At 41.3% G+C, this 27,454-nt stretch overlaps 1 protein-coding gene across 6 annotated transcripts in view; it reads right to left on the bottom strand.

Annotated features, from left to right (window-relative positions):
- Nucleotides 1-27,454, bottom strand: part of Frmd3 (FERM domain containing 3) — a 280,263-nt gene that overhangs the window by 74,239 nt on the left and 178,570 nt on the right. For 5 of the 6 annotated variants that reach the window (XM_070035521.1, XM_070035522.1, XM_070035523.1 and 2 more), the window contains 3 exons: nt 18,170-18,248; nt 11,633-11,730; nt 2,267-2,390 (listed from right to left, as the gene is read on the bottom strand). In XM_070035521.1, the coding sequence (XP_069891622.1) occupies nt 2,267-2,390; nt 11,633-11,730; nt 18,170-18,248 (301 nt within the window). The remainder of the gene's footprint in view (nt 1-2,266; nt 2,391-11,632; nt 11,731-18,169; nt 18,249-27,454) is intronic. The other variant, XM_070035525.1, reaches the window with a different exon arrangement.

Genomic DNA, 27,454 nt, shown 5'->3' with positions numbered 1-27,454 from the left:
AGGAAGGGAGGGAGGAAGGAAGGGAGGGAGGAAGGAAGGAAGGAAGGAAGGACAAAAGAATTTTCTTTGATCCATCCATTTCCTCATAAAATCCAGTGAGTCACCAAGTCTTACTGCAATGTCTCTCAAGATTCTCTTCTTTCAATTTCATCTCTGATTCTTTATTCAGGTCTTTGAAGCTCCGGAGGCAGAAATTACTAACTCCTCCTACCCCCAGTGTCCATCTTGGGTACCACTGCCATGGCAACACCAAGAAATACCCAGCTAACTATCTGTTTCCCACAATTTCTCAGTGCAGGGTAGCATCTTCATATCAGCAAAAGCCAAGGTTCATGTTCTGACTGCTGCTATGTAGCAGTCTTTCCAGGCTGTACTTTCTTCAACCCGCCCTTGCCTTGGAGAGTTTGGGAGGACCCAGAGAACATGGAACACATAAAGCAGTTTGACCTCCAATAAGGGCTAAATAAACATTTGTTACTAAGACACATTTGAAGTATCTAAGACTAAATTCTGGTCACAAAAGATTTTCCAGGTAATCCACATAAGGGATACAAATCCTTCATCTAATAGAACTAATTATGTGGTCCCTAGGAAGAACCTCTAAGCCACATTGCCTTCAATATAACTGGATTATGGGAAGCCTATTGCTAATTCTAGAACTTATCCCCAAAGTGTATAAGAACAGTGCAAGTTAAACATATATGCCACATATATACATACATATATATACATATATATATATATTGTGTATGTGCATGCACGTGTTTGTGTGCGTGCATGGCCATTCCCGAGGCTGCTCCTGGGGCCTGAACTCAGGGCCTAGGCACTTTCCTTGAGCTTTTATACTCATCTCCAGATTTATGCTCCATCTCCAGATTTTTGGTTGTTAATTGGAGATAATAATCTCACAGACTTTCTTGCCCAAGCTGATGTTGAAATATGAGCCTCAAATCTCAGCTTCTTGAGTAGCCTATTGTGGTGGCATGTTGATTTCTGAAATAACTGCAATGTTTTGGTGCCTGATCATCTTTATTGAGATTGCTTTTCCAAACAGAACCTGTACACACTTGCGCTCTTTTCATACTTACCAGAAGGGGGCGTGCCTGTACAAAGCAAGGAGAGTGCTGCATGTCTTCACAAAGAGGGCAGCTATTTGTTCCTGAATTCATAATCCAGTGGCTGTAATTATCAGAGGCCCAGAAGATGGCAACAGCTCGGATCTTGCATTTATCTATCAATACTTATCATAACAGGCCTGTGCTTGCCATTATTAAGAAAGTGTTTGCTTTTCAATGATCTGCACAGTATCTACATGCTAATTACAGACTAGAATACCAGATTTACCTGAGGTCCACGCTGGTGATAAGTCTTAAGCATGCTTCATTTCATTTCCCATAGCATATACAGAGTGCAAGCATGCCTTGTCCAGTGCTTAAAAGCACAGGCTGTACATGCAGGCAGACCTCTTTGGAGTTCCCTAGTTCCTAGCTCCTGAGATGTTGTGAAAAATAAATGAGTCAGTGCATGCAGAGGGCTTAGAATAGTGTCAGGTATCCAGTGAATACTCTGCAGAACATGGTCCTTTTACAAACCATTGGGAACATCATAGATAAGGGAAGGAGCCATGTCAATGAGTTCTACTCTACTTGAAATCAAGGATTCCAGCAAAGCCCACAAGAGGGGAAAAGGCAACACAAATTTCAAATCAGAAAGGATTGTTCATTTGCCTTATATTTCACTTTCAGAAACTAGGTGGCTGGGTGTCTATGGCTTGTACTTGTAATCTTAGCTTACTCAGGAGGCTGAGATCTGAGGATTATGGTTTGAAAGCAGCCTGAACAGGAAAGTCTGTGACACTCATCTTCAATGAGTCACCACAAAGGCCAGAAGTAGCACTGTGGCTCAAGTGGTAGAGCACCACCCTTGAGTAAAAAAGCACAGGGACAGCAGCCAGGATCTGAGCTCAAGCCCTAGTACTAGCACAAAAAAAAAGAAAAAGAAAAAGAAACTGGAGAGAGTTAGAAAGCCATGTGTATAAGAAAATATATAGATCGAATCAAACATAACATAAACAGCTACCAGGCCCCACGCTACTGAAATTGTCACTGATGAAGAGTACCAGGGGTCCTTAAAGGGCCCAAGATCTTGTGGCCACCTAAAACATGCTACCCATGTGGTATCAGTATTTTCACTCCATGGATTCTGCATTCCCCACAGGAAGCATGTTTTCCTCGCCTGTATCATTTCACATTTCATACCATATTACCTGAGATCATTTCTGTGAATTTCCATTATTTTTCTTTCCAGTTTCTGTGACTGCTTCGGGAAAATCTCAAACTCACTGAGGTAATTCTCAGGATGCTCATCAGGATCATAATCACCAAGCTCAGCTGTACCCAGTGAAAAGTAAAGAAAAGAAGACATATAAGACAACAACACAAGCATGGTGCATGGAGAATGTGTCCTGGGAAGACCACACCTCCCTGTCTAGAGACTCATTCCTATCTGTGCGGTGAGTCTGGGCACTTGTCAACCTTCTTTGAGTTTCATTTACTTTACCTATATACTAAATTAACTTGAACCATTGTTTCTCAATGGAAACACTATGGATATTTGAAAGGCTGAAGGATTTATTGATTTAAATTTCCCAAGGAATATCAGAGTGTTTTGCATTGTTGCCCTTTGGCACAAAAAATCTTAGTAATATATTCTCTTTTTTTTTGGTGCGGTGGGGGAGTGCGGGGGTGGGGTCCGGTTGTGGGGCCTGAACTCTGGGCCTGGGCACTGTCCCTCAGCTCTTCAGCTCAAGGCTAGCGCTCTACCACTTTAGCACCATTTCTGGCTTTTTCTGCTTATGTGGTGCTGAGGAATAAAACCCAGGGCCTCGTGCATGCAAGGCAAGCATTCTACCACCTCTTTTTTTTTTTTTTTCATGCAAGTCCTGGGGCTCAAATACAAGACACTTTTTTTTTTTTTTTGCACAAGGCTGGCACTGCACCACTTGAGCCATAATGCCAATTCTAGCTCTTTGATGGTTTATTGTAGATAAGAGTCTCAAGGACTTTCCTGCTTAGCTAGCTTCAAGATGCAATATTCAGTGTCCTGAGTAGTTAGGATTACAGGCATGAGCCACAGGCATACAGCTTGCATGTTAATTCTTACAATCAATAAAACAACCCTAGGAAGTTAGCCAAATGATATAAAAGTTCAGTCAGACAGGAGAAGTCAAGCAATTCAAGAGATCAAGAGTGGTGGCTGCGGCTAATGACAATGTGTTACACTTGAAAATCTCCAAGAAGATAGATTTCAATATTCTCATCACAATACAATGGTTAAGTGTGTGAGGTTATAATTAGTTCAATGTAGCCATTTCATAAATAGGCATATTTCAAAACACCACACTGGACACTGTAAGACTATAATGTTTGTTAATTAATATTTTCAGTTATAAAATTTTAATCACATCCCCAATATTTCCTATGCTGGGAACCTTTCTCAACATTCCATCCATAGTTAATATGGTCTCTTGAGTCCAAGAAGTCCCTGGCTAGTATTGAGGGCTTGGGTTTGCAGTCTATACCATTTAATTTTTTTTAAGTCAAATGTGAAAGAACCCAAGAGGGTTGCATTAGAAATAACTATTGTTAACTGGGAGAGAATGGGGGAGGGGGTGACACTGTTCAAAAGGAAACATACTCATTACCCGACTTATGTAACTGCAACCCCTCTATACATCACCTTTACAACAAAATTAAAAAAAATTAAGCCAGGCACTGGTGGCTCATGCCTGTAATCCTAGCTGCTCAGGAGGATGAGATCTGAGGATGGCAGTTCAAAGCCAGCCCGGGCAGGAAAGTCCATGAGACTCTTGACTAATTAATAACCAGAAAACTGGAAGCGGTGCTGTGGCTCAAGTGGAAGAGCACTAACCTTGAGCTAAAGAGTTCAGGGACAGCACCCAGGCCCAAAGTTCAAGCCCCACAACTGACAAAAAAAAAAGTTAAAAATAACTATTGTTCTGTAAATTCAAGGGAAACTATCTAAGAACAAATGGCATATTATATTAAGGTTGTAGTTATATTCTAGCAACGAACCTTCAGAAAAATCAGTGGGGAGAGGGAGAAGAAATGCCTGCAAATCTCCAAATACCTAAGGACCCAGGAGAACTGATAGTAACCTCAGTCCAGGGAAGCTGAAGTGATGTCTGGCCGTGTGAATGTTTTCTACTGATTCTAAGAGCTTTCAAAAGAAAGTGAGACAGAAGGAGTAGGCATCTTGGAAGAAGCAGGAGTTGTGGTCTGGGAGAGTAGACTAATGATGGTGGGAAAACTGCATTAGGCAAAGTTAGCTGCCACTAAAATTCTGAAGTAGAAAGGGCATTAGCATGCCTTGAGCACATTCAAGAATTCACATCTGGGGGCTGGGGAGGTGGCTCAGTGGTAGAGCGCTTGCCTTGCATGCCTGAGGCCCTGGGTTCGATTCCTCAGCACCACTTAAGCAAAAAGAAAAAAGCCAGAAGTGGCACTGTGGCTCAAGTGGTAGAGTGCTAGCCTTGAGCTGAAAAGCTGAGGGACAGCGCCCAGGCCCAGAGTTCAGGTCCCACGACCAGACCCTCCCTCCCCCCAAAAAAAAGAATTCACATCCAGCTCTGTTATTCTTTTTTTTTTTTTTTTTTTTGGTCCGGTCATGGGGCCTGAACTCTGGGCCCGGGCGCTGTCCCTCAGCTCTTCAGCTCAAGGCTAGTGCTCTACTACTTGAGCAACCACGCCACTTCCGGCTTTTTTTCTTTTTGCTTATGTGGTGCTGAGGAATCGAACCCAGGGCCTCATACATGCAAGGTAAGCGCTCTACCACTAAGCCACCTTCCTAGCCCCAGCTCTGTTATTCTTATCTACTATTCCTTCATTGACAAATCTTCTGATGACTGCAAAAGAGCAAATCCATGAAGAAAGTAATGCTCCTCAAAGCTTCTTCACAGAAGTTAAATTGCACAGTTCTTAAAACAACCTATGGTGCATATCCAACACATGAGGAAGGATTGCTAAAAAGAAAACTCCAAATACTATTGGTTGGAGGACAGAAATTGATTAATTTGATTATTAAAAACTACAGTATTGGGCTGGGAAGGTGGCTCAGTGGTAGAGTGCTTGCCTTGCATGCGTGAGGTCCTGGGTTTGACTCCTCAGCACTACATAAACAGAAAAAAGCTGGAAGTGGTGCTATGGCTCAAGTGGTAGAGTGCTAACCTTGAGCTGAAGAGCTGAGGGACAGCACCCAGGCCCAGAGTTCAGGCCCTACAAATGAAACACACACACACACACACACACACACACACACACACACACACACACACACACCTACAGTATTTCTGTTCACTGAGGGACAGCACCCAGGCCCAGAGTTCAGGCCCTACAAATGAAACACACACACACACACACACACACACACACACACACACACACACACACACACACACACACACACACACACACACACACACACACACACACACACACACACACACACACACACACACACACACACACCCTACAGTATTTCTGTTCACTGGATGGTATCAGAGTCAAAGGAAGAGAGATGTCAAGCTGGAAGAATATAGTCACAAAACCGCAAGTTTACAAGGCTAGATTCCTAGAATAAAGAAAACTGCACATAAGTCAATACACAAATGGCTAGGAAAATCAATCAAGAAATGGTCAAAGAGATGAACAGGTAACCTCACAGAAGAGGAAATGCAAAACTAGTGTAATCATACTCATTAGAATCAGATTCATGGGAGCCAAAGGAAGATGTTGCTTCACATCCATAACATTGCCAAAAAAAATTAGAAGTTGGCAGAGACATGAGTAAACAGAAACACTTGTGCACTTCTGGGGATTCTTGATAGATGTACTTCTTCTGGAGAGCAAGGTGGGAGTATTTAGCCAAATATTATGACTCAGAAATCCCTCGTCTGGGCATATATCCTAGAAACACTCTAGATGCAAGAAAGGATATGTTCAAGATTTCCTAACACAGTATCAGTCATGAGCCTCAGAAGTGAAGGCAGCTTGAATGTTCATGGGTGGAACTGACAAGTGAAGATAGGAGATGCACCTACAAGATACTCTGTGGTGGCTAAAAGCAACAAGAGATGTTCCTAGCAACATAGCTGAATCCTAAAATAGCATGCTGAGCACAAAAATGAGAAAATAAATGAGGCCCATAGTCTCAGTTAAGGAATGTAGACATATATGAGCATGAAACCTTATTAATTATAATATAAGGCTATATGCAAAGACAGTCAACTGTTGCCTTAAGGAAAGAAAATGGAGAATGGAAAAAATGGATCCAGCAATCAGTAGATAGACCCAAAGGGATGGATGATGATAGTGAGCCATGAACTGATGATTAACTCAACCTCAGTTCCAAGGGAAGTACACATAAAACATACTAAAAACATGCACACCCACAACAGCATACACATGTGAGTGCACACACCCCTGTGAGCTGGCCAACACCTCATATCTACAGGAGATGAGACAATGGACTACTGGCATGGAACTTGGCCATCTCCAGAGCACATGTCAGCTGACAGAGTTGGGGATGAGGAGAGACCTTGTTCACACCACAAATAAGTATCCTCACCAAATATGTAGCAGAAATAAAAGTTCTATGGATAGCATATAGGGTTGCTGCCCCCATCACAGGCCCTGCTCCCTCCTCCCTCAGAACCTCTTTAATTCTGTCTTCAGAAACCAGAGGTGCCTTTTTATGAATAAGGACTTCTAAATACTTATGCCAAGAGGACTAAATAGCCTGTAGTTCTAACTCTTACCCATGACTGACATGGCAAATGACACATACCAGATAGTCTGTAGTTTCAAACAAGTCCGAGCACTTCTTAAAGAGAAATCAAATGCAGAAAAATCTGAGGAATTTGAAGTAAAGAATGAGTAAGATCAGTTTATGGTTAGGCTAAAGGGTGATGGTATTTTTTCTCTGTTGGGAGCCTGTTGGGAGCAGGCTCCTTCTAAAGAAGTACAGACATGGACATTACAGATCCCAAAATCAGCTACTCCAAGAGTACCCTGGCTGTCCTTGATCACAGCAGGGACCTAACCTACATGCCTCTCATTTAGTCATTACAATAGTCTGCTCACTTGCCTGTCTTCTTACATGAACTTTGCACTGTAGTGTCTACCTCCCAACAGCTGCTCAGTAAGTGTTTAGAGAACATAAACAAAGAGATGAATGAGGTATTGAATACCTTCCTCATAGTATAGAGCCTCATTAACAGAAGTCAGAGAAAAAAATCTTATCTGCTAGACACAAGAATTCTGCAATAAAAAAGGCATCCAGTTACTTACTCCATAGGAATAAGATTCTACATAGAACCTGGAAGTCTCACCCAAAGGCCAAGGGTTAAATGTTTGGTCTTCAGCTTGGTGCTATTGGTAGACAGTAGAAACTTTAAGAGGTAGGGCTTAGCAAGAGGTCTTTAGGTCATTGGTGGTTGAACAAGAAGTCATTAAGTGATTAAGGGTGTAACTTCAAAGTGGATTATAGGATCATAGCTCTCTCTGATTTTGGTTTTACTGTCTTGCCTAATAAGGCAAGTGGTTTTTGTTTTGTCACATGTTCCTGCCATGATGCACTGTGTTACCACAAGCCCCAAAACAGTAGGGACAGCAGGCAACCATGGACTGGCACCAAATAATTGACTTGACCCAAATAATAGTTTACCTCTACAGACTGATTATCTCAGATATTTGTTAGAGTGACAGAAAGTTAACTTGACAGGAAAATCACAATAGACCCCCAAACAACTCAGAAAGTTAATTTCAAATATACATGTTTAGAAGACAACAGAACAAAAGTCTGAGGAAGAATGGTGTTGAGTTGGTCATGGTGTCACACTTATTTCAGCAACTTGGAAGGTGGAGATTGGGAAAAACACAGCTCAGCCCAGGCAAACAATTGGTGAAATCCAGTCTCAACCAATAAGCTGGCAATGTGGCTCAAGTGATAAGAGTGCCTGCCTAGCAAACAAAAAGCCTTAATTTCAAGCCTTAGTACAATCAAAAAGAAAGGAAGAAAGGAGGGAGGGAGGGAAGGGAAGAAAGGAGGGTAGGAAAAAGGGAAGAAAGGAAGGAAGAAAAGAAGGGAGGGAGGGAGGGAGGGAGGGAGGGAGGGAGGGAGGAAGGAAGGAAGGAAGGAAGGAAGGAAGGAAGGAAGGAAGGAAGGAAGGAAGGAAGGAAGGAACAGAGGGAGGGAAGGAGGAAGGGAGGGGTGCCAAGGAGGATTCATTAGATGTAGCAGACAGGATCAGAGGAATAGACCACTACTTTCACCTTAGAATATGTAGCAGGAGCTAAAACACCACAAGTTAGACAAACTAAGCAGAGAGTATAAATTAATCCTCCCCTCCCTGTTTTTTTTGCCAGTCCTGGGGCTTGAACTCAGGGCCTAAGCACTGTCCCTGAGCTGCTTTTGCTCAACGCTAGCACTCTACCACTTGAGCCACAGCGCCAATTCTGGCTTTTTCTGTTTATGTGGTACTGAGGAATCAAACCCAGAGCTTCATGCCACGCAAGCACTCTACCAATAAGCCACATTCCCAGCCTTAATTCCCTCTTGATGGTGTTTTGTAGAAAGAACAGGGCAGACATTTTCACCAAGAAAGGATATAAATAGAACCCAAGGACATTCTGTGTTTGTTTTCCAATGTGTATTATGGGACAAAAAAAATCCCTACATTTTATATGCATTGAATATGTTTATTGGATCCAGGTGCCAAAACTCTGGCTGTTTTTACTCATCCAGAATATACTGAAGCTTAAAACATACTCCTGAAAAAGGCACGAGCAAGCAAAACACTGCACCACCACATGGCCTCCCACTTTCTGACCAGGGACTTCACCTTCCTCTTCACTCTGTAGGAGCAAGTGCCCTGACAGAGTCCATTGCTATCCACATTTGCTAATGACCTTCAGAGCTGCTTGCTATTCATCCTGAGCATCAGAAGACTTGACCCACAGATATTGCATTTTAGAGAAAAAAGATCCACTCAAAGCCCTCCTTGTCCTTTTCTTATGCTACTTTCTCTGCATAGCTGGTGTATGTGGTCAGCAGTAATAGCATAGAGGGTTGAAATAGGACTCTGCTTATCTGCATGGAGACTTTGTGGCTTTATTTCAAGCACAGAACAGGATGGAGAGTTTTGTATTACAGACCCATATCAACTTGTCCTTGGAGAACTGACAATAATTCACTAATGCCTAAATGCATTCTGAAATCTTCCTGTGCTTGTGTTCTGCCTGGATTAGCATTGATTCCCTTTTCCCTTCTTGTGATGGCGTGCCGTAACCGGGGATGCCTTTACCTCACCAGGAAAGAAGAGGATGGGGAGTTTTTAACATACTTCTACTCTGAGTAAGAGGCAGCTTTCAAAAGCACACTCAGACTCCTAGAACTGCTTCCCACAGTCCTGAGCACTTGTGTGTGTGTGTGTGTGTGTGTGTGTGTGTGTGTGTGTGAGAGAGAGAGAGAGAGAGAGAGAGAGAGAGGGGGCAGAATATATCTGTGTAATAATACTAAGGCTTGAACTCACGGCTCTGCGCTCTCTTTTGGCTTGCTTATCTACACATAAGTTGGCATTCTACCATTTGAACCATACTTCCAACTCAGCTTTTTACTAGTTAATTGGAGATAGAGTCTTTTAGACTTTCAGGCCTAAGCTGGCTTCAAATCTTGATTCTCTAGGTCTCAGCCTCCGGAGTAGTTAGGATCACAAGTGTGAGCCACCAGTACTTGGCATAATACTGACTACTTTAAATTGGAATATCCCCACTGAGTTTACCATCTGATACCTAGCTCTCAGGGAAGAGGAAATACCCAGCTCAAAATTCTCAGCAACCAGCCAGGTGCTGGTGGCTCACGCCTATAATCCTAGCTACTCAGGAAGCTGAGATCTAAGGATCAAGGTTCAAAGCCAGCCTGGGCAGGAAAGTCCATGAGTGTCTTATCTCCAATAAACCACTCAGAAAACCAGAAGTGGCGCTGTGGTTCAAGTGGTAGAGCCACTAGTCATGAGCTGAAGAGCAGGCCCAGAGTTCAAGCCCCATGACTGACAAACAAAATCAAAAAACTCAACAAACAAACACACCTGGAAAAAAGGCCAAAAGAACTATTTCACAGCACGGGGTATTCTATAGGTATAGCAGTGGGCCACTGTGGGATCCCCAGAAAGGACAAATTTCTCTCTTACTTTGTGAATGAGGCTTGGCATTGTGATTGGCAGGAGACTGACACATGTGATCAGCTGATGGCATGTCACAAGCTCTTTTGTTCTGTTTTCTAGATCTATTGTAAAAATTTAATACTCAGGCACGGAGTAATACCTTCCTCTCTCTCTCTTTCTCCCCTCTCTTTTGTTCTCCCCCTTTCTCCCTTCTCTTCCCTATTCCTCACCCTCTCCTCTTGCTCTCTTATAAACATATCATTAGCATTTATACCAGAGAGGGAGGGGCAGTAGGGCCCCTCAGAAATCTCTGCAGCCAGCTATCTGCCTTCTCCAAGCCCAGAGATCACAACTCCTGAGCCAGTCTTCTCTTGGGTGCTGGGCCCATTCCCAGCCATTTACTGCCCCAGGTCTTGAAGCTACATTCTCTCATGGGTAGAGGCATCCAGAAGCCAGCCAAGGTTGATACATTCACTGTTTCACTTTGATGTCAATCCTTACAGCCTGCTCAACCTTAAAGAGAACAATAACCACCACTAATGGGCCAGCTCTCTCCCATCCTGGTGCAGGGTGATCTCAGGAAATCACATTACTTAGAAGGAGGTATGACTACCTCCATTGACTACATAAAGATCCCAAAGCTTGGAGGACTCAAGTCACTAACCTATGGTGAAATTACCCAGGAAAGGGGAAGAAAGATTCAAATTGAGCTATGAGGGATTATAAACTCGTGGTCTCCTCATTTATCACAAGGCTAGAAAAGCTGAGAGATTAGAGGCACACATACACACACATGAAATAAGTATAGATATAAGTACCTATAGATAAATATACAAGTATATATATAAATATACAAGTATACATGAATATACTAGTATGTGTGTGTGTATATATATATATACATATATATATACATATATGTGTGTGTGTGTGTGTATATATATATATATATATATATATATATATATATATATATATATATGCTTCAGAATAACCTTGTGTGAAACCAACTCACTGGGCATGGTTTCTTCTTCTACCTGCCCAATAGGCCCAGTACCTGGGGACTGGAGCTTAGATCCCTGACTACCCACAGCCCTTAAGAGCTTCTTAGAAAACCATACAATCCAGGCTCTTTGTAAAAGATACCCTAAGCTCTCCTTTGGGGCCTTAAAGTATGTAAAGACCCACTGTGAACACTGCAGTTTAACCTTCCACAAGGACTCCACTGGCTCAAGAGAAAAGGTGAGTTGAAGGCGCTCTGTATACACAACCCAACCTGGCCTCCACTAGCAGACCCAGGAAGGATGGACATAGGTGAGGGGAGAAGTGAGGGGAGCCAACTTCTATAGCCCAGTTCAATAGCAGGGGTGGGCAGGTGGAAGTCAGACTCACCTTGAACGATACAAGCACCGAGGTAGGCAGCATCAGAAAAAGAGCACAGCAGTCGACCGTGAAAAATATCTCTTTTAATTTGCAAATACAAAAGGTACCTGCAACACAAAAGAAGAAACAGTTACCCCCAAAGTTTGGCTGAGGCTTGAAAGAAGGACAATTCATGCTTGGTCTATCGGTATCACTGGAGACCTGCCAAGATTCAGGAAGCAATGAGGCACACCAGGCTCCTCGTAGATTACAGCAGGTAGAGAGAAATTGAGAAGAGCCCAAGGAATATGGATAAGCCAGGGCATCTATGTCCTCATAGACCTTATGAGCTTCCAAAGTTGGATAGGCTCAGCCTTTGCAAAGAAGCACGAGAAGACCTGACGTGAGCCACAGACTCAGCAGCCACTCCTCCATCCCTGCTTAGGGACAAGCATAGCCACTGTCCTCCGCCACAGCTCTGGTACTTGCTGTCCAAGTTCTGTTTGAAATGGAATATCAGAACTAGATTTAATTTTTACGACAATACCAATTTCTCAGGGGTAGACAGACACAGGAACCAATCCAAAAGAGACTTGTTTTGGTGCTAGAAAGCCAGCCAGCTCACAACTGGAGGTGTCACTTAATGTCATGGTCTCATCCCTCTCCAGGGATAGCAAGTTTAGCTGCCTGCAAGGCCAGACAGATATGTGGCCAGGGAAATAGGCTGATGTAAGGGCACAGAGAAGCAGCCCAGTGAGCCAGGCTCCCTATGGCTCCAACCCATGTTGCCTTGTAGTAAAGCAGAATGATGTCTCCACTTTTAGAGAAAATCAAAGACTGGATTTGCATGTGAAATCACTGAAGTGTTGCAACAAGTGGATTTTTAAGATATTGCAGTGCCAAACAAAAACCAGCCAGAGTTGCCAGTTTACAATCCCTGGTTCTGGTTAACTTTCTCACTGTCCCTGGCCACCTTGCTACTAGGTTCCTCCATGCTGCTCAGGATCTCCTCTGATTTTCTGGCTTCTCTTAGCCAAGTGAATTCTTTCCTTCAACTCAGGCCTAGGATCTATTTGTTCTGACCAAAGTAACTTCATAGATGTATGCAGATTCCATGTGTATTTTAGGGTTTAATTCCTAGAGACCAAATTACTATTTTTTTTTCTTTTCATGTTCTTTGTAGGTTGGGGTACCTTTCAGACAGTTCCAGTTACTACTATGAGAGGTTTAATTTACATTTAATTTATGTGGGATATAGGATGCCCAGCTATGTGGTAACTATTGTTTCTGGGCATCTGTGAGGTCATTTCTAGAGGAGATTAGCACTTGAATTGATGAACTGAACAGAGTAGAAGGCGCTCTCCAGTGTAGGAAGTCATCATGCAATCTATTGAGGGACCCAATGGGACAAAAACACCAAGGAAGGTTGAACTCACTCTGCCTGCCTGTGTGAGCTGGTACATCAGCTCTTGGTGGTCTTGTTTCTCAAGTCTTCAGGCCTAGACTGTCATCTGCATGATCAGCTCTCTGGTTCTCAGAATTTCTAACTATGCTGGTAGCTTCCCTGCTGGGCCTCCAGCTTGCAGATGGAAGATTTGTGGGACTTCTTGGTCTCCATAATAATGTAAGTCCAATTTTTACACTTATATACATATATGCTATATACTTCACTTCCTCTGGAGAACATGCCTCCAGTGCTCAATTTATCAGATCTTGGCTTAGCTCATGAGGAGCAACATGCATAATTCCCATTTTAAAGGCAAAGAAATGAAGGGTCAGAAAGGGTGATTAGGGTGCTAAGGTTCTGGAGATTCTGTCTGCCCCAGGGCACTGGAACTCACCATTGCTGGATACTGGTTCACTGAAATTACATCAGACACACTGAAGGATTCAGAAACAAGTTGGTGTTTCCATTCTACAGCTCTTTATCTCACATCTGCCTGATGCCATGCACTGTGCTAGGCATTGGGGACGTTTTCCATTTTACAGATAGAGTAGCTAATAAATTTTGAATTTCAACGGGTAAAATTAATAACAACTTTCATGTTCAGTTTAATGTGTATTTGCTCAAAGCAAAATCATTACACCTGCTAGGTAAGAATCTAGACTAGATCTCCAAATTCCTCCTCACATTCAATCAACACATGAAGATCTTGCTAACATGTGGATTCTGATTCAGCATGCCCTGGGTGACAGGAAATTTTGTATTTATAGAAGCCTACAGGTGATGTTGTCCTGCAGGTCCTACCACACTCTGAGTAGTAAGGTTCTAAACCCTTGCCCCACATTAGAATAGTCAGCAGGAGCTCTCAAGAAATATTTAGGCTGTGTGCCCTTTGATGCTACTCCAGACCCAATCAAATCAGCCTTGAATCCCTCATCAAAATTCACACATGAATGGTAGCATTATTCATTATAGTAAAAAAAAAAAACAACTCAAGTATCTGCCAACTGATGAATACATAAAATAAATTCATAAATACATAAAAATGGAATAGCATTCAATCATAAAAATGAACAGATCAGGCACTGGTGGCTCATGTCTGTAATTCTAGCTACTTAGGAGGTTGAAATCTGAAGATCATGATTTGAAGCCAGCGCAGTGAGACTCTTACCCCCAATTAACCACCAAAATACCAGAAGTGGAACTCTGGCTCAAGTGGTAGATAGCTAGCTTTGAGCAAAAACTCAGTGCTGGCCGGGCGCTGGTGGCTCACGCCTGTAATCCTAGCTACTCAGGAGGCTGAGATCTGAGGATCATGGTTCAAAGCCAGCCCGGGCAGGAGAGACCGTGAGACTCCTATCTCTAATAAACCACCAGAAAACCGGAAGTGGAGCTGTAGCTCAAGTGGTAGAGCGCTTGCCTTGAGCTGAAGAGCTGAGGGACAGCGCCCAAGCCCAGAGTTCAAGCCCCATGACCGACAAAAAAAAAACAAAACTCAGTGCTGTGGTCCTGAGTTCAAGTCCCAGGACTGTCACCAAAACAAAAAAAAGGAAGAACTACTGATAGATGCTACAATATAGGTGAATCTTGAAAACATGATGCTACATGCAAGAAAGCCAGATATAAATGGTCACATATTTTATGATTCAATTTATGTGAAATGTCTAGGATTTTAAAAAATAAAAGGAAACAAGATTAGTGGTTTTCAAGAGTGGTGATAAAGGGAGGAAGCAGAATGACTGCCTGTTTACCACGTTTCCTATCTAGGTAATAAAAACATTCTGAATTAGATCATCATGATAGTGATACAACCTTGTGATTATACAAAAACCCACTGGGATTGTGTACTATGATATTTGTTGAAAGAAATTAGTACTTTTGAAAATCTAATCTGTCTCATAATAATGGCTCTCAGATTTTGGTGTGGTTTAGAATTGCCTGGTGAATTTATGAAAACAGATTTGTGGGCACTACCCCAGAGTTTCAGATTAAGTAGGTCTGGTCAACAAACCAAGAATCTCCACCTACAAGTTTCTAGGTACTGTGGATGCTGCTGGTTTGAGGACTTCACTTGGAAAATCATGGCCCTAGATTATTCAGAATATCAGGATCACACAAATACTAGGTGAAATCTTCCCTTCATTAGAGGACTGTAAGCTACTAGGCCAAATGCCACATTGCTTCTTTTTCAGTTCTTGAAGTTATGCACTGAACTTTTATGAAAGCATTCATTTCTACTGTTTGACAAACCTGGTAGTGAAAATAGCTTTAAGTAACTATTTAGTGATAGCTGAAGGTTTGTACGGTAATCTCTTAATTCAGAAATCAGGTTTGATGAAAGCTTTCTGAGCTCCACAGACCACATCTGTTGTCTCTAGAGATAATCAAGGATTACTGTGTATTCAACATAATCCAGTGGGTCTTTTAATGGCTTCAGCTTCAAAATGCTCATTTTTCAAAATGTAATTGCCATAAAAAGTGATGCATCTTTCTTTAGCATCGTTCCTGCATGAAGGAATTATCAACTAACACACAGAGAAAGATCTGGGGCATAAATTATTGTGCTGCCATTAACGGTATTGCTCCTCTACTTACTGTGAATGTCAAGATGCTTCTTACTAAAACATTAAAACCAACAAACTTTTGGTTACATTTGATTGCATATAGCATTTACAAAACTCTCAAAATCTAAAAGATTGTAAGATGATTACACAAATGGAGGGATAAAGAGGGATGGACGATTATTTCAAATGCATTTTTTTTGTCGGTTGTGGGGCCTGGGCACTGTCTCTGAGCTCTTCAGCTCAAGGCGAGCACTCTACCACTTGAGCCATAGTGCCACTTCCGGTTTTCTAGAGGTTTATTGGAGAAAAGAGTCTCACAGACTTTCCTGCCGGGGCTGGCTTTGAACTGTGATTCTCAGATCTCAGCCTCCTGAAGTAGCTAGGATTACAGGCATGAACCACTGGTGCCCGGCTCTCAAATGCAATTTATATGGATATTTTTGTGGGTCTGTCCTGTTAAATCTGCCTTTTGTGTAGCATTTCTAAACTTGTCAATATGGTCATGCATATGATCTTAACTTCTCATCTATTAAATTATTCTCAAATTTCAAGTGAATCTTTTAGCATCTTACTCTCAAGAAAAAGCTAGAGGTTTTCAGGACAAAGGTTGAAATTACAATTACCTTGGGCATTTCAAAGTTTCTAAATTAGTTTGTAATTCCATAAGTGATATATATGTGTATATATACATACATATATATATATATATATATTTCTACAAAGGCACCTGTCCATTTTAATTTCCTTTTGGAACATCTAAGCGTTCACAACATTCCACTCTTCATACCTGAGATATTCAGTCAAAGCAGGAAAATAGGAAAATTTAGTAAAGTTCATTGTAAGGGGCTTAATTAGAGTTATTAACTAAAACTTTGTATTCTTTTACTCTCAAATTACACTTGTCTCAATAACAAAACATTCATCCTTTATTTTTGTTGTGACATATATTCAATTCTTATCCTCCAGATAAGATTACAAAGAAACCAAATGAGCAAAGTGAGATATGTTTTTTCTTGATCTTCATAATTACACTGTTAACATCCAAGGGTAGAACAAATCTCTCTCTTTCTGTCTCTCCCTCTGTTAACTCATTCAGCCCTTCTCCCCCCAAAGAAAAGAGGAGTCTAGAAAGAATTTATCAAATAAAAATTTCTAGCTAAAACCAGGGCAAGCCTATACACTTTATAATTCTATTCATATGCAATGTACAAATAGGGAATTGTAGAAACAGAGTATGTTGCCAGTTGTTAGGAGCTAAGAACGGGGATAATAAAGTGACCACTGCTGTGTAAAGGGTTTGTTTTGGGGGATGATGAAGCTGCTCTGAAACTAAATACTGGTAATGATTGTCCAATTGCGAATGGTCTGGTAAAACAGCTGACACATGTGTGTGTTTATGTTGTATGAATATGTTGTATGTATGTCTTATATGCTTGTGATACATAAATTTTACTTCAATAAAAACAAAAAAGTAGAACAGATTGCAAACTGACTACCACCACAATAGTTCCTTATCTATTCTCCCTTTTTTATACACATACACACACACACACACACACACACGCGTGCGCGCGCGCGCGCAAAAACACACACACACACACACACACACACACAGCATCTACCCTCTATTGCTGCCCTTCCACCTAGTATAAACCTAAGTGGCTGTTGGGAACTTAATAATAGACAACAAAACCATCTGTTCCAAAGTAACCTTAGCACCACTGTGGTAAAGTATTGCCAGAGAATCTGGATAAGAAGAAAGAAAAATCTCCAAGAAGCCAAATCTTCCTCCATCGACCATCAGCACAGTCTGAATTTGCTTTTCTACAGTGTTTGCACTTAAACAGATCATTTTAGAGATGACTACACACAGTCATTTGAGGCAGGAATGGTCACTGAATCTGTGCCTTGTAAAGAATTAAGTGCACCACAGCTCTCTTCTCCATCTAGGGGAAGTTTGGTGCCCCTGTACAAAAACATTTTCTAACTTTATTCAGAGAATCAGAACCCCTAGATGATATATCAGATGCATCCCTGGATGAATGAGATGAAAGAGAAGAGGTTTGAGGTCTGGAAAATTCAAAGTTGGGCTGAGACTACTCTACAACTGAAGAGATGGGCTGCCCCGTGGTTGTCACTGAGCAAGCAGAAAGCAGAGTGGCCAGCTGTCCGCTCTGTCCAGGGATCATGTCCCTCCCAGAAAAGCTTAGCTCCAAACTACAGAACAGGGCTGCACTAGCTATGAATCTGCCCATGACCTAAAGACATTTGTCTTCTACTTATTTTTAGCACCCCACTGTCAGATGTTTTCAGAGAGCACTTCCCCCTCATAACCACAGCTTTTTTTCTGTGCCGTTAATTACACTCCCAATGACAATAGTTTGAAAAAAATCCCAAGACAATTTAGAGTAAAAGAAGCATTCCATGCCAAAACACTGACTCCAAGCACGTACTTTGTGGAGCTGTTCTGAGCTAGAAAAGAAGTACATCTAGTGTGTAAGACAGTGAGGCGCTGGCCAGTTAAAGGTGAAATTAAACATAAAAACAAATGAGAAATACCTGGTGAGCTCTTCTTTAATCTTCAGGGGTTCGTGAGGGTAGAATTTCACTCTAAAGCACATGGTGTATGGTGGATGAGCTGAAATATCATAAAGAAAAAGCATGAGATAAGCAGCAGAAGACCATGAGTCCAACACACACAGGGACTTCAGCCATGAAGCCTCTCACACTGGCCTGGGGGTGACAGGAAACAGTGATTTGGGGAGGAAAGCTGATAGAATGGTCAAGAAAACAAAGGTGACAGTGCAAACAAGACTCCAAGGAAATGCTTGACAAGACACCCAGAGCAAATGCAGAATCCGAACAAGCTCACCAGTGAGCACATCTTTCCCCATCACAGCATCCCTTCATTCCTCCATTCTCCCCAGCTCCAAAGAACATTTCCTCCCAAGCTCCTCACCCCTTGCTGACCCACAAATGGTCCATAAGAATTAGTCAGGTTTCAGGGCTCGTGAAAAAAATTTTTTTATCCTGTGAAGTGGAAAGATGTCACTATGCATGCATGACTAGTTTCCCCAACATGATGATGTCTTTGATTTAAAGTCAAGACAAAAAAAACCACACCAATCACTCACTACTCAAGTAGACCCTCCTTGGTGGAATTTTAGTATTATCTGTAAAATGAACACTTGGAACTTCCTAGTTTGTCTGACTCAAGATAGTATCATTTAGAATAAAGTTCTGCTTGGGGTTGATGATTTTGATGTTTGAATAGGATCAAATATCTAGACCTCAATTGTCAGCTAATGATATTCAAATATGATTTCCAATGTCATTCGTTATAAGCCCATTTATGACTTGTAGTATTATGTACATAAATGCAAACAAGTGAAGCAGAATGCATTCAATATGAGTTAATGTATAAAAGGGAAACCTAAACTCTCAAAAGAAATATGCTGGTAAGTATTCCTGTTCCCACAACCTGACATGCTTGTTCATTTGTCACTATGTCAATCAGTATAACTATTAGGGACCAGCTGGAATTTATATCCAAGGCAAATAAAAACAGTATCATCCTATTCTCACCTCACTCCTCTATCAACATAAGCAGGGGCTACATTGCCAGCCAATTCTGCAATATAGGCTATTGTAGATGTAGACAATTATTCTCAAGGAAAGAAATACCACTTCAAATATGAATATATGATGAAGACATTCTAATATGAGAATTCATTATTAAAAATAATTTGGTAGGGAAGTGGCGCTGTAGCTCAAGTGGTAGACCGCTCGCCTTGAGCTGAAGAGCTGAGGGACAGCGCCCAGGCCCAGAGTTCAAGCCCCACGACCGACAAAAAAAAAAAAAAAAAAAAAAAAAAAAATTTTGGTAGAAAGCATCCAAATCATAAGAGCAGCATTTTACTATCGCAGCACAGAAAAAGTGATCAGGACACACCACTCCCCCAGCAAACACACATATACTCACTCTCACACACACCCTTATACCACATCCAAAGAGACAGAAACACAGAGAGAGAGGAGAACTGTCTTAAACTGTGTCCTACCAGCCAGTTTCCTAACAAAGTAGCTGCTCCTAACTTATGCCTGAATTCTCTAGACTTAAGAAATGAAAGTATTTTTCTTAATCATTAGGAGAAAATGAACCCCTTCCTTATTTGCTAAATGGCAGCTCCTTTGTACAACTACTTAAAGGTAATAATTTTAAAACATTTTTAAAGGAATAAAAATAATCTTCAGATCTAGGAAAGAGAAGATAAGTCAGGAATGATTTTAAAGAGTTTTGTTTTTAGTATATTTAAGTTTCAAAAAAAGTAAAATATATCTTCTCATACCTTAAAAAAAGGAAGCAGGGCTGGGAATGTGGCTTAGTGGTAGAGTGCTTGCTTAGCATACATGAAGCCCTGGGTTCGATTCCTCAGTGCCACATACATTGAAAAAGCCCAGGTAGCACTGTGGCTCAAGTGATAGAGTGCTTGCCTTAAGCACAGAGAGGCTCAAGGATAGTGCCCAATCCCCGAGTTCAAGCCCCAGGGCTGGCAAAACAAAAAGAAGCAACTTAGAAGAAGTACAAGGGCTTTTCAATTCTTCATCTCCCTGATAATAAAATATTAGGTTTGAACTCAAAGTATTTTACCTTTAAATCTTCCATAAATTTCATTTAAAAATATCATCTTTAAAAGAGTAAAAATAAAGACTTTTTAACGATAAGACTTTTATATCACCTTTAATAGAAAAGACCATTTAATAAAAGAAAAATAACAGAACCAAAATGGAATTAACATGTTAAAAGAGAACTGCCTCATTTTTCTCTTTATCTTTTTTTGTATTTTTCCAAATTTAAGTCTTTTTAAAATATATTTTTAATGTAAAGATACTGTACAGAGGGGTTACAGTTACATGAGTAAGGCAATGAGTACATTTCCTATCCAGCATTGTTACCGGCTCCTTTGTTTTTCCCCTACCATCCCTTCCCTCCCCGCCTCCCAAACTCCTCCCTCAGCCCCCACCCCAAAGTTGTAACGTTCCTTTTTAACATAGGGTCTTGTACATCTATTGTTACAATGGGTCAACCTGTATCCTTGTTTCAGCATTTTATCTCTTTATCTTTTTTAAAGTCTTCTAAAAAAAATAAAAGTTTTAAGCCAGAAGTGGCACTGTGGCTCAAGTGGTAGAGTGCTAACCTTGAGCTGAAATGCTGAGGGACAGCGCCCAGGCCCAGAGTTCAGGCCCCACAACCAACCAAAAAAAAAAAAGAAGAAGAAGAAATACAAGTTTTAACTCAAGCGGTGAAGGTAAAGAACAGTTAATAGATAGGTGAAAAAGTTAACATACATAGAAGATACCAAGATATCTATATGTTAGATGGTAGATGATTGATTGATAGATGGATAGTCAATATATAGATGATACATAGATAACAGATACGTAGATAGACAGATAGATAAACAGGTACATTCCCCTTTACTTTCTTTCACTCTATCTATTCCTCTCACTCTGCCTTTCAGGTTCCTACAATACCTCACCTTTTCAGCCACTGTTAATTTAACAATTTATCTCTATTCTTTCACCCCGTTTGCCATTGCACACCAATATCTAATGATAAGATAATATATCAAAGATTTTTCTTTCAATATAAAATCATACTATACATGTTCCTCCTCTCTTTTTCACTTAATTAAATATCCTGCCATCTCCCCAGGTTACTAGTTAGTGGCACAATTAACTTTCTGTAACAGCACAATAATTCATATTATGGATACACTAGAATTTATTTATTTTTTATGTTTTTATTGTAAAAATAGTTAAACTAGAATATATTTAGCCACTCCTTTTTCACTATTATTTGGGCTGTGTCTACCATTTCGCAACTCATACAGTACTGTAATATGCAAGTTCTCGTGTATAGATTAGGAGGAATGGTGCAGACTCCCAAAAGTTGAATGTGTGAATCAATAGGCTAGAGGAATGTTTGAAGGAAGCAGAAAAATAAAGTCAGCTCATGAAGGCAAACTGGGACAGGAAGGATAGCAGAGGATGTCTCTAAGTAGAACTGTCTTTTCTTTCTCCCCTGAGCAGCAGATTTGTGACCATGACCACAGGTTGGTGTCAGCAAGTTAAATGGTGGGTTGGTCATGCACAAATCAGAACTTGCATTCTTCCTACGTGATAGGGTAGTGAAGCCCAGATTAATGAGCTCCTTGGGCCACCATCCTATTTTTGCCAGTCCTGGGGCTTGAACTCAGGACCTGGGAGTTGTTTCTGACCATCTTTTGCTCAAAGCTAGTGCTCTACCATTTGAGCCATAGCTCTACTTCAGGCTTATTGGCGGAGATAAGAGACTCAACAGAATTTCCTGCCCAGACTAGTTTGGAACCATGATCCTCAGATCTTAGCTTCCTGAAGTAGCTAAGATTATAAGCATGAGCCACTGGTATCTGTATCAGCTACCATCTTTGAACAACTCAAGAGTATAGGAAGTCCTTCCACTAATCCTTCCCCACTCCAGCACGAAGGATCCAGAAATGTCTGATCTGCTTATCCATGAGAATCCTGCTTTATTGCAAGACAGCATTCATGGTCCCTCCAATTCCCTCTAAAACAAACACTCCCAGTTCTTTTAACTCCTTCTCCTAGATAACAGTCCTAAGTTCTGCCATACAAGCCTTTTTGCTTCCTCAAGCATGAAGCCTGAGGTTTGCTGATATAACTGTTGCCTCCTCTCAAAAGCACTCTTTGTGTTCATAACAAACCTACATTTAATTCTTTTCAGATACACCATTTCCAAAACACACAGGAAAATCCATTTTAAGTCAGGTATGGTGGCTCACACCTGCAATCTCAGCATTTGGGATGCAGAAGCAGGAGGAGGATGAATTTGAGGCCAGATTGAGCACCTTGTCTCAAAAAAGTATTCACTATACTCTGATATCGCCTCCATTTCCTATGATCATTCATAAAAGAAGTTAATACATGGTAGCAAGGATACAATTATCACTAGACCCCATAATCTGGCAGCAGAAAAAAAACCAGAAAACACTTCAAGTTTTCAAGTTCAAAATTTGTTGTTTCTTTGCTTCCCCATCTGCAACATCCTTATCTATCCAACATTATTTGACCCCACGTGGCCAATTAAAGAACAAGAGTTATCCTTCCAGTTAAACTGAGCCCTCAGTTCCAGGTTCCAGCACAGTGAATCATGGGTAACTAGAGACGTTCACTGGCAAGTTCAATCTCATTGTCAAGGCCTAGGCAGGTCACTGTGGCAAGGACAGAAAAATGCCAATGCAGCTATGGCTAATGAAAATCTTGATGGTGCGGATCTATGTGTATTGTTCAGCATGTTGTCCCCAAAGCTAATTATCAGTAAGTGATTCACACTGCCTGCCTAGCTTAATGAGTTAAAGAATGACAAACCCAGGTGTGAAGGTGAATGTCAAGGGACAACCTGTTCTGCGTTCACCCCTCAGATCTTCTAACAAAATCAAAATACTGATCTAGAGATTCTATGATCTGATTCACTGTAACAACTTCCAAGATTTACATTTAAAGCCTTTATTTAGTCCTGAATCTCAACTTCTGTCCTGTCCTCTGGTCAGGAACAAATCCAAGGACTCTGGAGTTGGTTAGGACAGTTACTTCCTGAAAGAGGATTAATTCAATTTAGGATTATTTACTGAGCATCTAATAGCTACCAGTCACAACTTTAGTATTCGACAAATAGCAGATAAGGACAGATATAAATTCTGTATTCATCAAGGATGCAATCAAAATAAATGATCTATGCAGACCATGAGTATTGTGAGGGGAATTTGGGGGTGAGAGAAAACCCCTGCTTCTGTCCCCTCTTCTTAGCCCTACTCCAGCCCAAATCCATGAAGATAACTGCAGTTCTCTTTTCTAGAAAACCAAACAAGGACTGAAGAAATACAACCATTGCTTTTTTCCCCATTCAACAAGGACATGGGTACCCACTTTCCCTCCAAGAGTGATAGGTACTGGTTTGATGTCAGAAGCTGGCTCCTGAATTCTCTCACACACATACCAGCCATACAACCACTGAAAGGAGCCTTCCCCGATGCCACCTTTAGCTGGCATTTACTATTTGGGAAATATCCATGGTCCTGAATTTTCCTGTAGAAAGATGCCTCTGCCTTTCTTGCAAGTTGCTAAGTATCTTTGTTCACACTAGCTTCTATATCTTCTTATGCTTCAGCTACAGGAAAGGAAGGATTAATAAAGGATGACTGTGTGCCAAATATTGTAGACAAGTGTTTGTGTAGAATCAGTAGATGAAGGCATCTGATGAAAGAGCTAACTGTGGAGCAAGAACCCATCCCACCTGTGTGAACATGAACAGCTACTGTGAATTGTTTCAAGACCAACTAGCACATCTGTGTAGAATGACAGGCCGTGATGGTCCATCTCCATTGAAACTCAAACTTCAGCATTCACAACAGGGTACACAGAGTAACAGGAACATTATATCTCCATACAAGGAGACTCCAACTTTGACGGGGACTTTCAGCCCCTTGGGAAGTCCACTCAACTTTTCTGTTCCCTGCTCTGAATAGAAAACAGTACCACCTGCTACTATATTCCCAGAGGCATTTGAATGAACCCAGTGGGCCCTTGGCACATACACACATGGGCATTATCTAAATATGAGTTGTTTTGGAATAAACACTCCTACCAGAAGAGAAGGAGATGGAAATGGGAGGGAGGGGATGAGAGAAAGACTGAATTGAGCTTGGCTCAACAGCTGAAACATTTTATTCAGCCATGCAAATGCTAAGATCACTGAGTAGCAGAGAAGGAAACAAAACCACAATTTACTTTAAAATCCCAGGAGCATGTAATTGCTCCTCTCTCCCCACTGACTGATGCCTGCCAGAAGGGCTGAGGAGACCAAGCATCTCCTGGTGCACTGCAGTGGCCCCTTTTCATATCAGCAGATCCTAGCTCTCAACTTGGAGAGAGGTCCAGCCATTAACAAAGCAGAAACAGACTTTCTCATCTCCATATTGAGATCTTGGGGAGATAAAAATGATTAGTTGAGCAGGCTTCAGGGTGGAAACAACAAAATGGGAGTTTCTATTTTTAACCAACAATCTTTCTCAAATCTCTGTAGAAACAAATAGGATTTTTTTTGAGAGAGACAAACATAGATGCTTTTTTAAAAAATGCAGAAGGCTGAGTCTATAATCCGAGCTATTCAGGAGGCTGAGATCTGAGAATCACAGTTCAAAGCCAGCTTGAGTAAGAAAGTTTGTGAAATTCATATCACCAATGAAATACCAAATCGCTGGAAGTGGAGCTCAAGTGGTAAAGTGCTAGCTTTAAGATAAAAAGCCTAACGGACAGCACTGAGGCCTTGAGTTCAAGCCCCAGAACTGGCACAGAAAAAATGTATATATCTATCATCATAAAAATTGTAGGAAAATAAAAGATATAATTCAGAAAGATATATAATTTATAAACATATTCCTTAATTCTATTACAACTAGAAAATATCTCCCTAAACTTGAGTAAACAGATTTCAGTTTCATGGCTTTGGCAGGTTGCAGGGCAATTCCTGTACCTAAAACACATCTGGCACTGTCTTCCTCCTCTGGGACTCTTTTGAGAAAAACAACTATGACCAATATGTCAGGTTTCCAGACTCTAGAAAAATATTGTAAAGAATTTGGTGTTACACACAGTACCTTTAACACCCTGCAAATGGACCTTTAAACATTCAGGCTGCATTCTAGGAGAGCCTGAGTAAGGTGTCAAGAGCTCCAAGGCAGGGCTGGGAAGGTGGCTCAGTGGTAGAGTGCTTGCTTTGCATACATGAGGCCCTGGGTTCGATTCCTCAGCACCACATAAACAGAAAATAAAGCCGGATGTGGCGCTGTGGCTCAAGTGGTAGAGCACTAGCCTTGAGCTGAAGGGCTGAGGGACAGCGCCCAGGCCCAGAGTTCAGGCCCACGACTGGACCCCCCCCCCACCAAAAAAAAAGAGCTCCAAGGCTCTTCCACATAAATAGTATCACTATATGCTTGAGCAAATAGCCATCTCCCATCCATATTTTTCTGGGAAGACTTTAGAGTGAGATTTTAGAGAAGGGCATTCCACATGCCTGCCACATACATGGCATGCTCAGTGACACAACCAATTCATACATGCTGCATTCTGTAACAAAACAGCTCAAAAGCACAAGTGTCTGTACATGTGCAAAATGACACCTGAATACCAACAAGGCAGAGCATGGCTTGCTCACACAGTGAACAGGATTCTTGGGATATAGGCAAATAAGCCAACATAGAGAATACAGGTTACATTAATGCCTTCTCTCTTCTACTTGGAATTGGCTGTCCTCATTTAAACTGTTACTATCTGCATCCTAAGCCAACATAGAGAATGCAGGTTACATTAATGCCTTCTCTCTTCTACTTGGAAATGGCTGTTGTCATTTAAACTGTTACTATCTGCATCCTCAACAATAGTGATGATCCCAGCATCACTCAAACCGAAAAATAGCTACTGTGTTGCTTCTGGCCCCAAAGCAGCCATGGAGTTTTCAATTGTGTTTCAGCCCCTCCTTCCCCTCCTGGTATAGCTCTCTCCTGTTCTATCACACACATTCAGAGGCACATAGACATTCTCTCTCTCTTTCTCTCCCCTGCCCCACACACATACATACACACATAATTGTATTGATGGAGTTCAGTCTGAGAACTCAAAGGAGACTAGAATGCTGAGTGGTTGTCTCAGGCATGCTTGGTCCCTCTGGTTTTGGTTTTTGTTTTTCACTACCTCTGCCTGATTGGAAAAAGCTCAAAAAGAGAATCTGGGTTATTCTTCTAACTTGGAATTCATTATTTGAGCAAATCACTAGGGCCAAACTTAAAACTATCAGCTTCTATTTTCCCATCTGTAAAATTAAGATAAAAATGGAACTAACTAGCTAGGCAATGGCTCACACCTGTAACCCCAGCTACTCAGGAGTCTGAAATCTAAGGATTGAGGTTTGAAGTCAGGACAAGCAAACAAATCCTTGAGAGTATTATCCCCAGTTAAGCAGCAAAACAGTTGGAAGTGGAGGTATAACTAAAGCAGTCAGTGCCATCCTTCAGTGAAAAAGCCAAGGGAGAGTGTGAGACCCTGAGTTTGAGCCCCAATACTACCCCTCCCCACCCCATATACACACAACCCAGGACTAACTATAGATGGTAGATGCCAGTGAACTTTCTCTGCAAAGGCAGAAGGTAAGTATTTTTCACTCTGGATCCTAAAGGTGTCTGTGTCATGGCTCATTCAGCTGTTTCAATCAGAAGCCACGAGACAACATATAAACAAATGGGTATGGTTGTGTTCCAACAAAACCTGGAAGCTGAATTTAATATTATTTTCATATGCCATGAAGTATTTTTAAAATTTATTTTAACCTTTTTAAAATGTGAAACCTGTTTTAGCCATGGCCCACACATACCCCTTCCCAATAGACACACGATGAAAGTGGTATGATTTAATGACTGAGAAGCACTCAGCAGACAGCCCGACACCAAGGACTCAACCTAAGGTCATTATGAGTAGTGATAACTCCAATGGGCATGCAAGGAGATCCATGTTTGAGGTAAAGTCCTGCATCTTCACCTGTCCTTCTCCTTGGTTGGAGGAGTGTCATGAAATGAATACACATATGAAGATGTAATTGGTAGTCCTTATATCTAAAAGGGAGTTTTGCTGCCTGATCCTAGAATTCAGTGACTTCAGAATGTTAGCCAAAGGACACCAAAACCGAAGCATGAGTCCTAGCACCTGCTTGTGGCTGCTGTCTAACTAAGT

This window comes from Dipodomys merriami, unplaced genomic scaffold (assembly GCF_024711535.1).
Source record: "Dipodomys merriami isolate MVZ:Mamm:240054 unplaced genomic scaffold, mDipMer1.0.p SCAF_26, whole genome shotgun sequence".
NCBI classification, from domain to species: domain Eukaryota; kingdom Metazoa; phylum Chordata; class Mammalia; order Rodentia; family Heteromyidae; genus Dipodomys; species Dipodomys merriami.
Note: the sequence above shows the minus strand (reverse complement) of the source record. Positions and strands in the feature narration are given on the sequence as shown.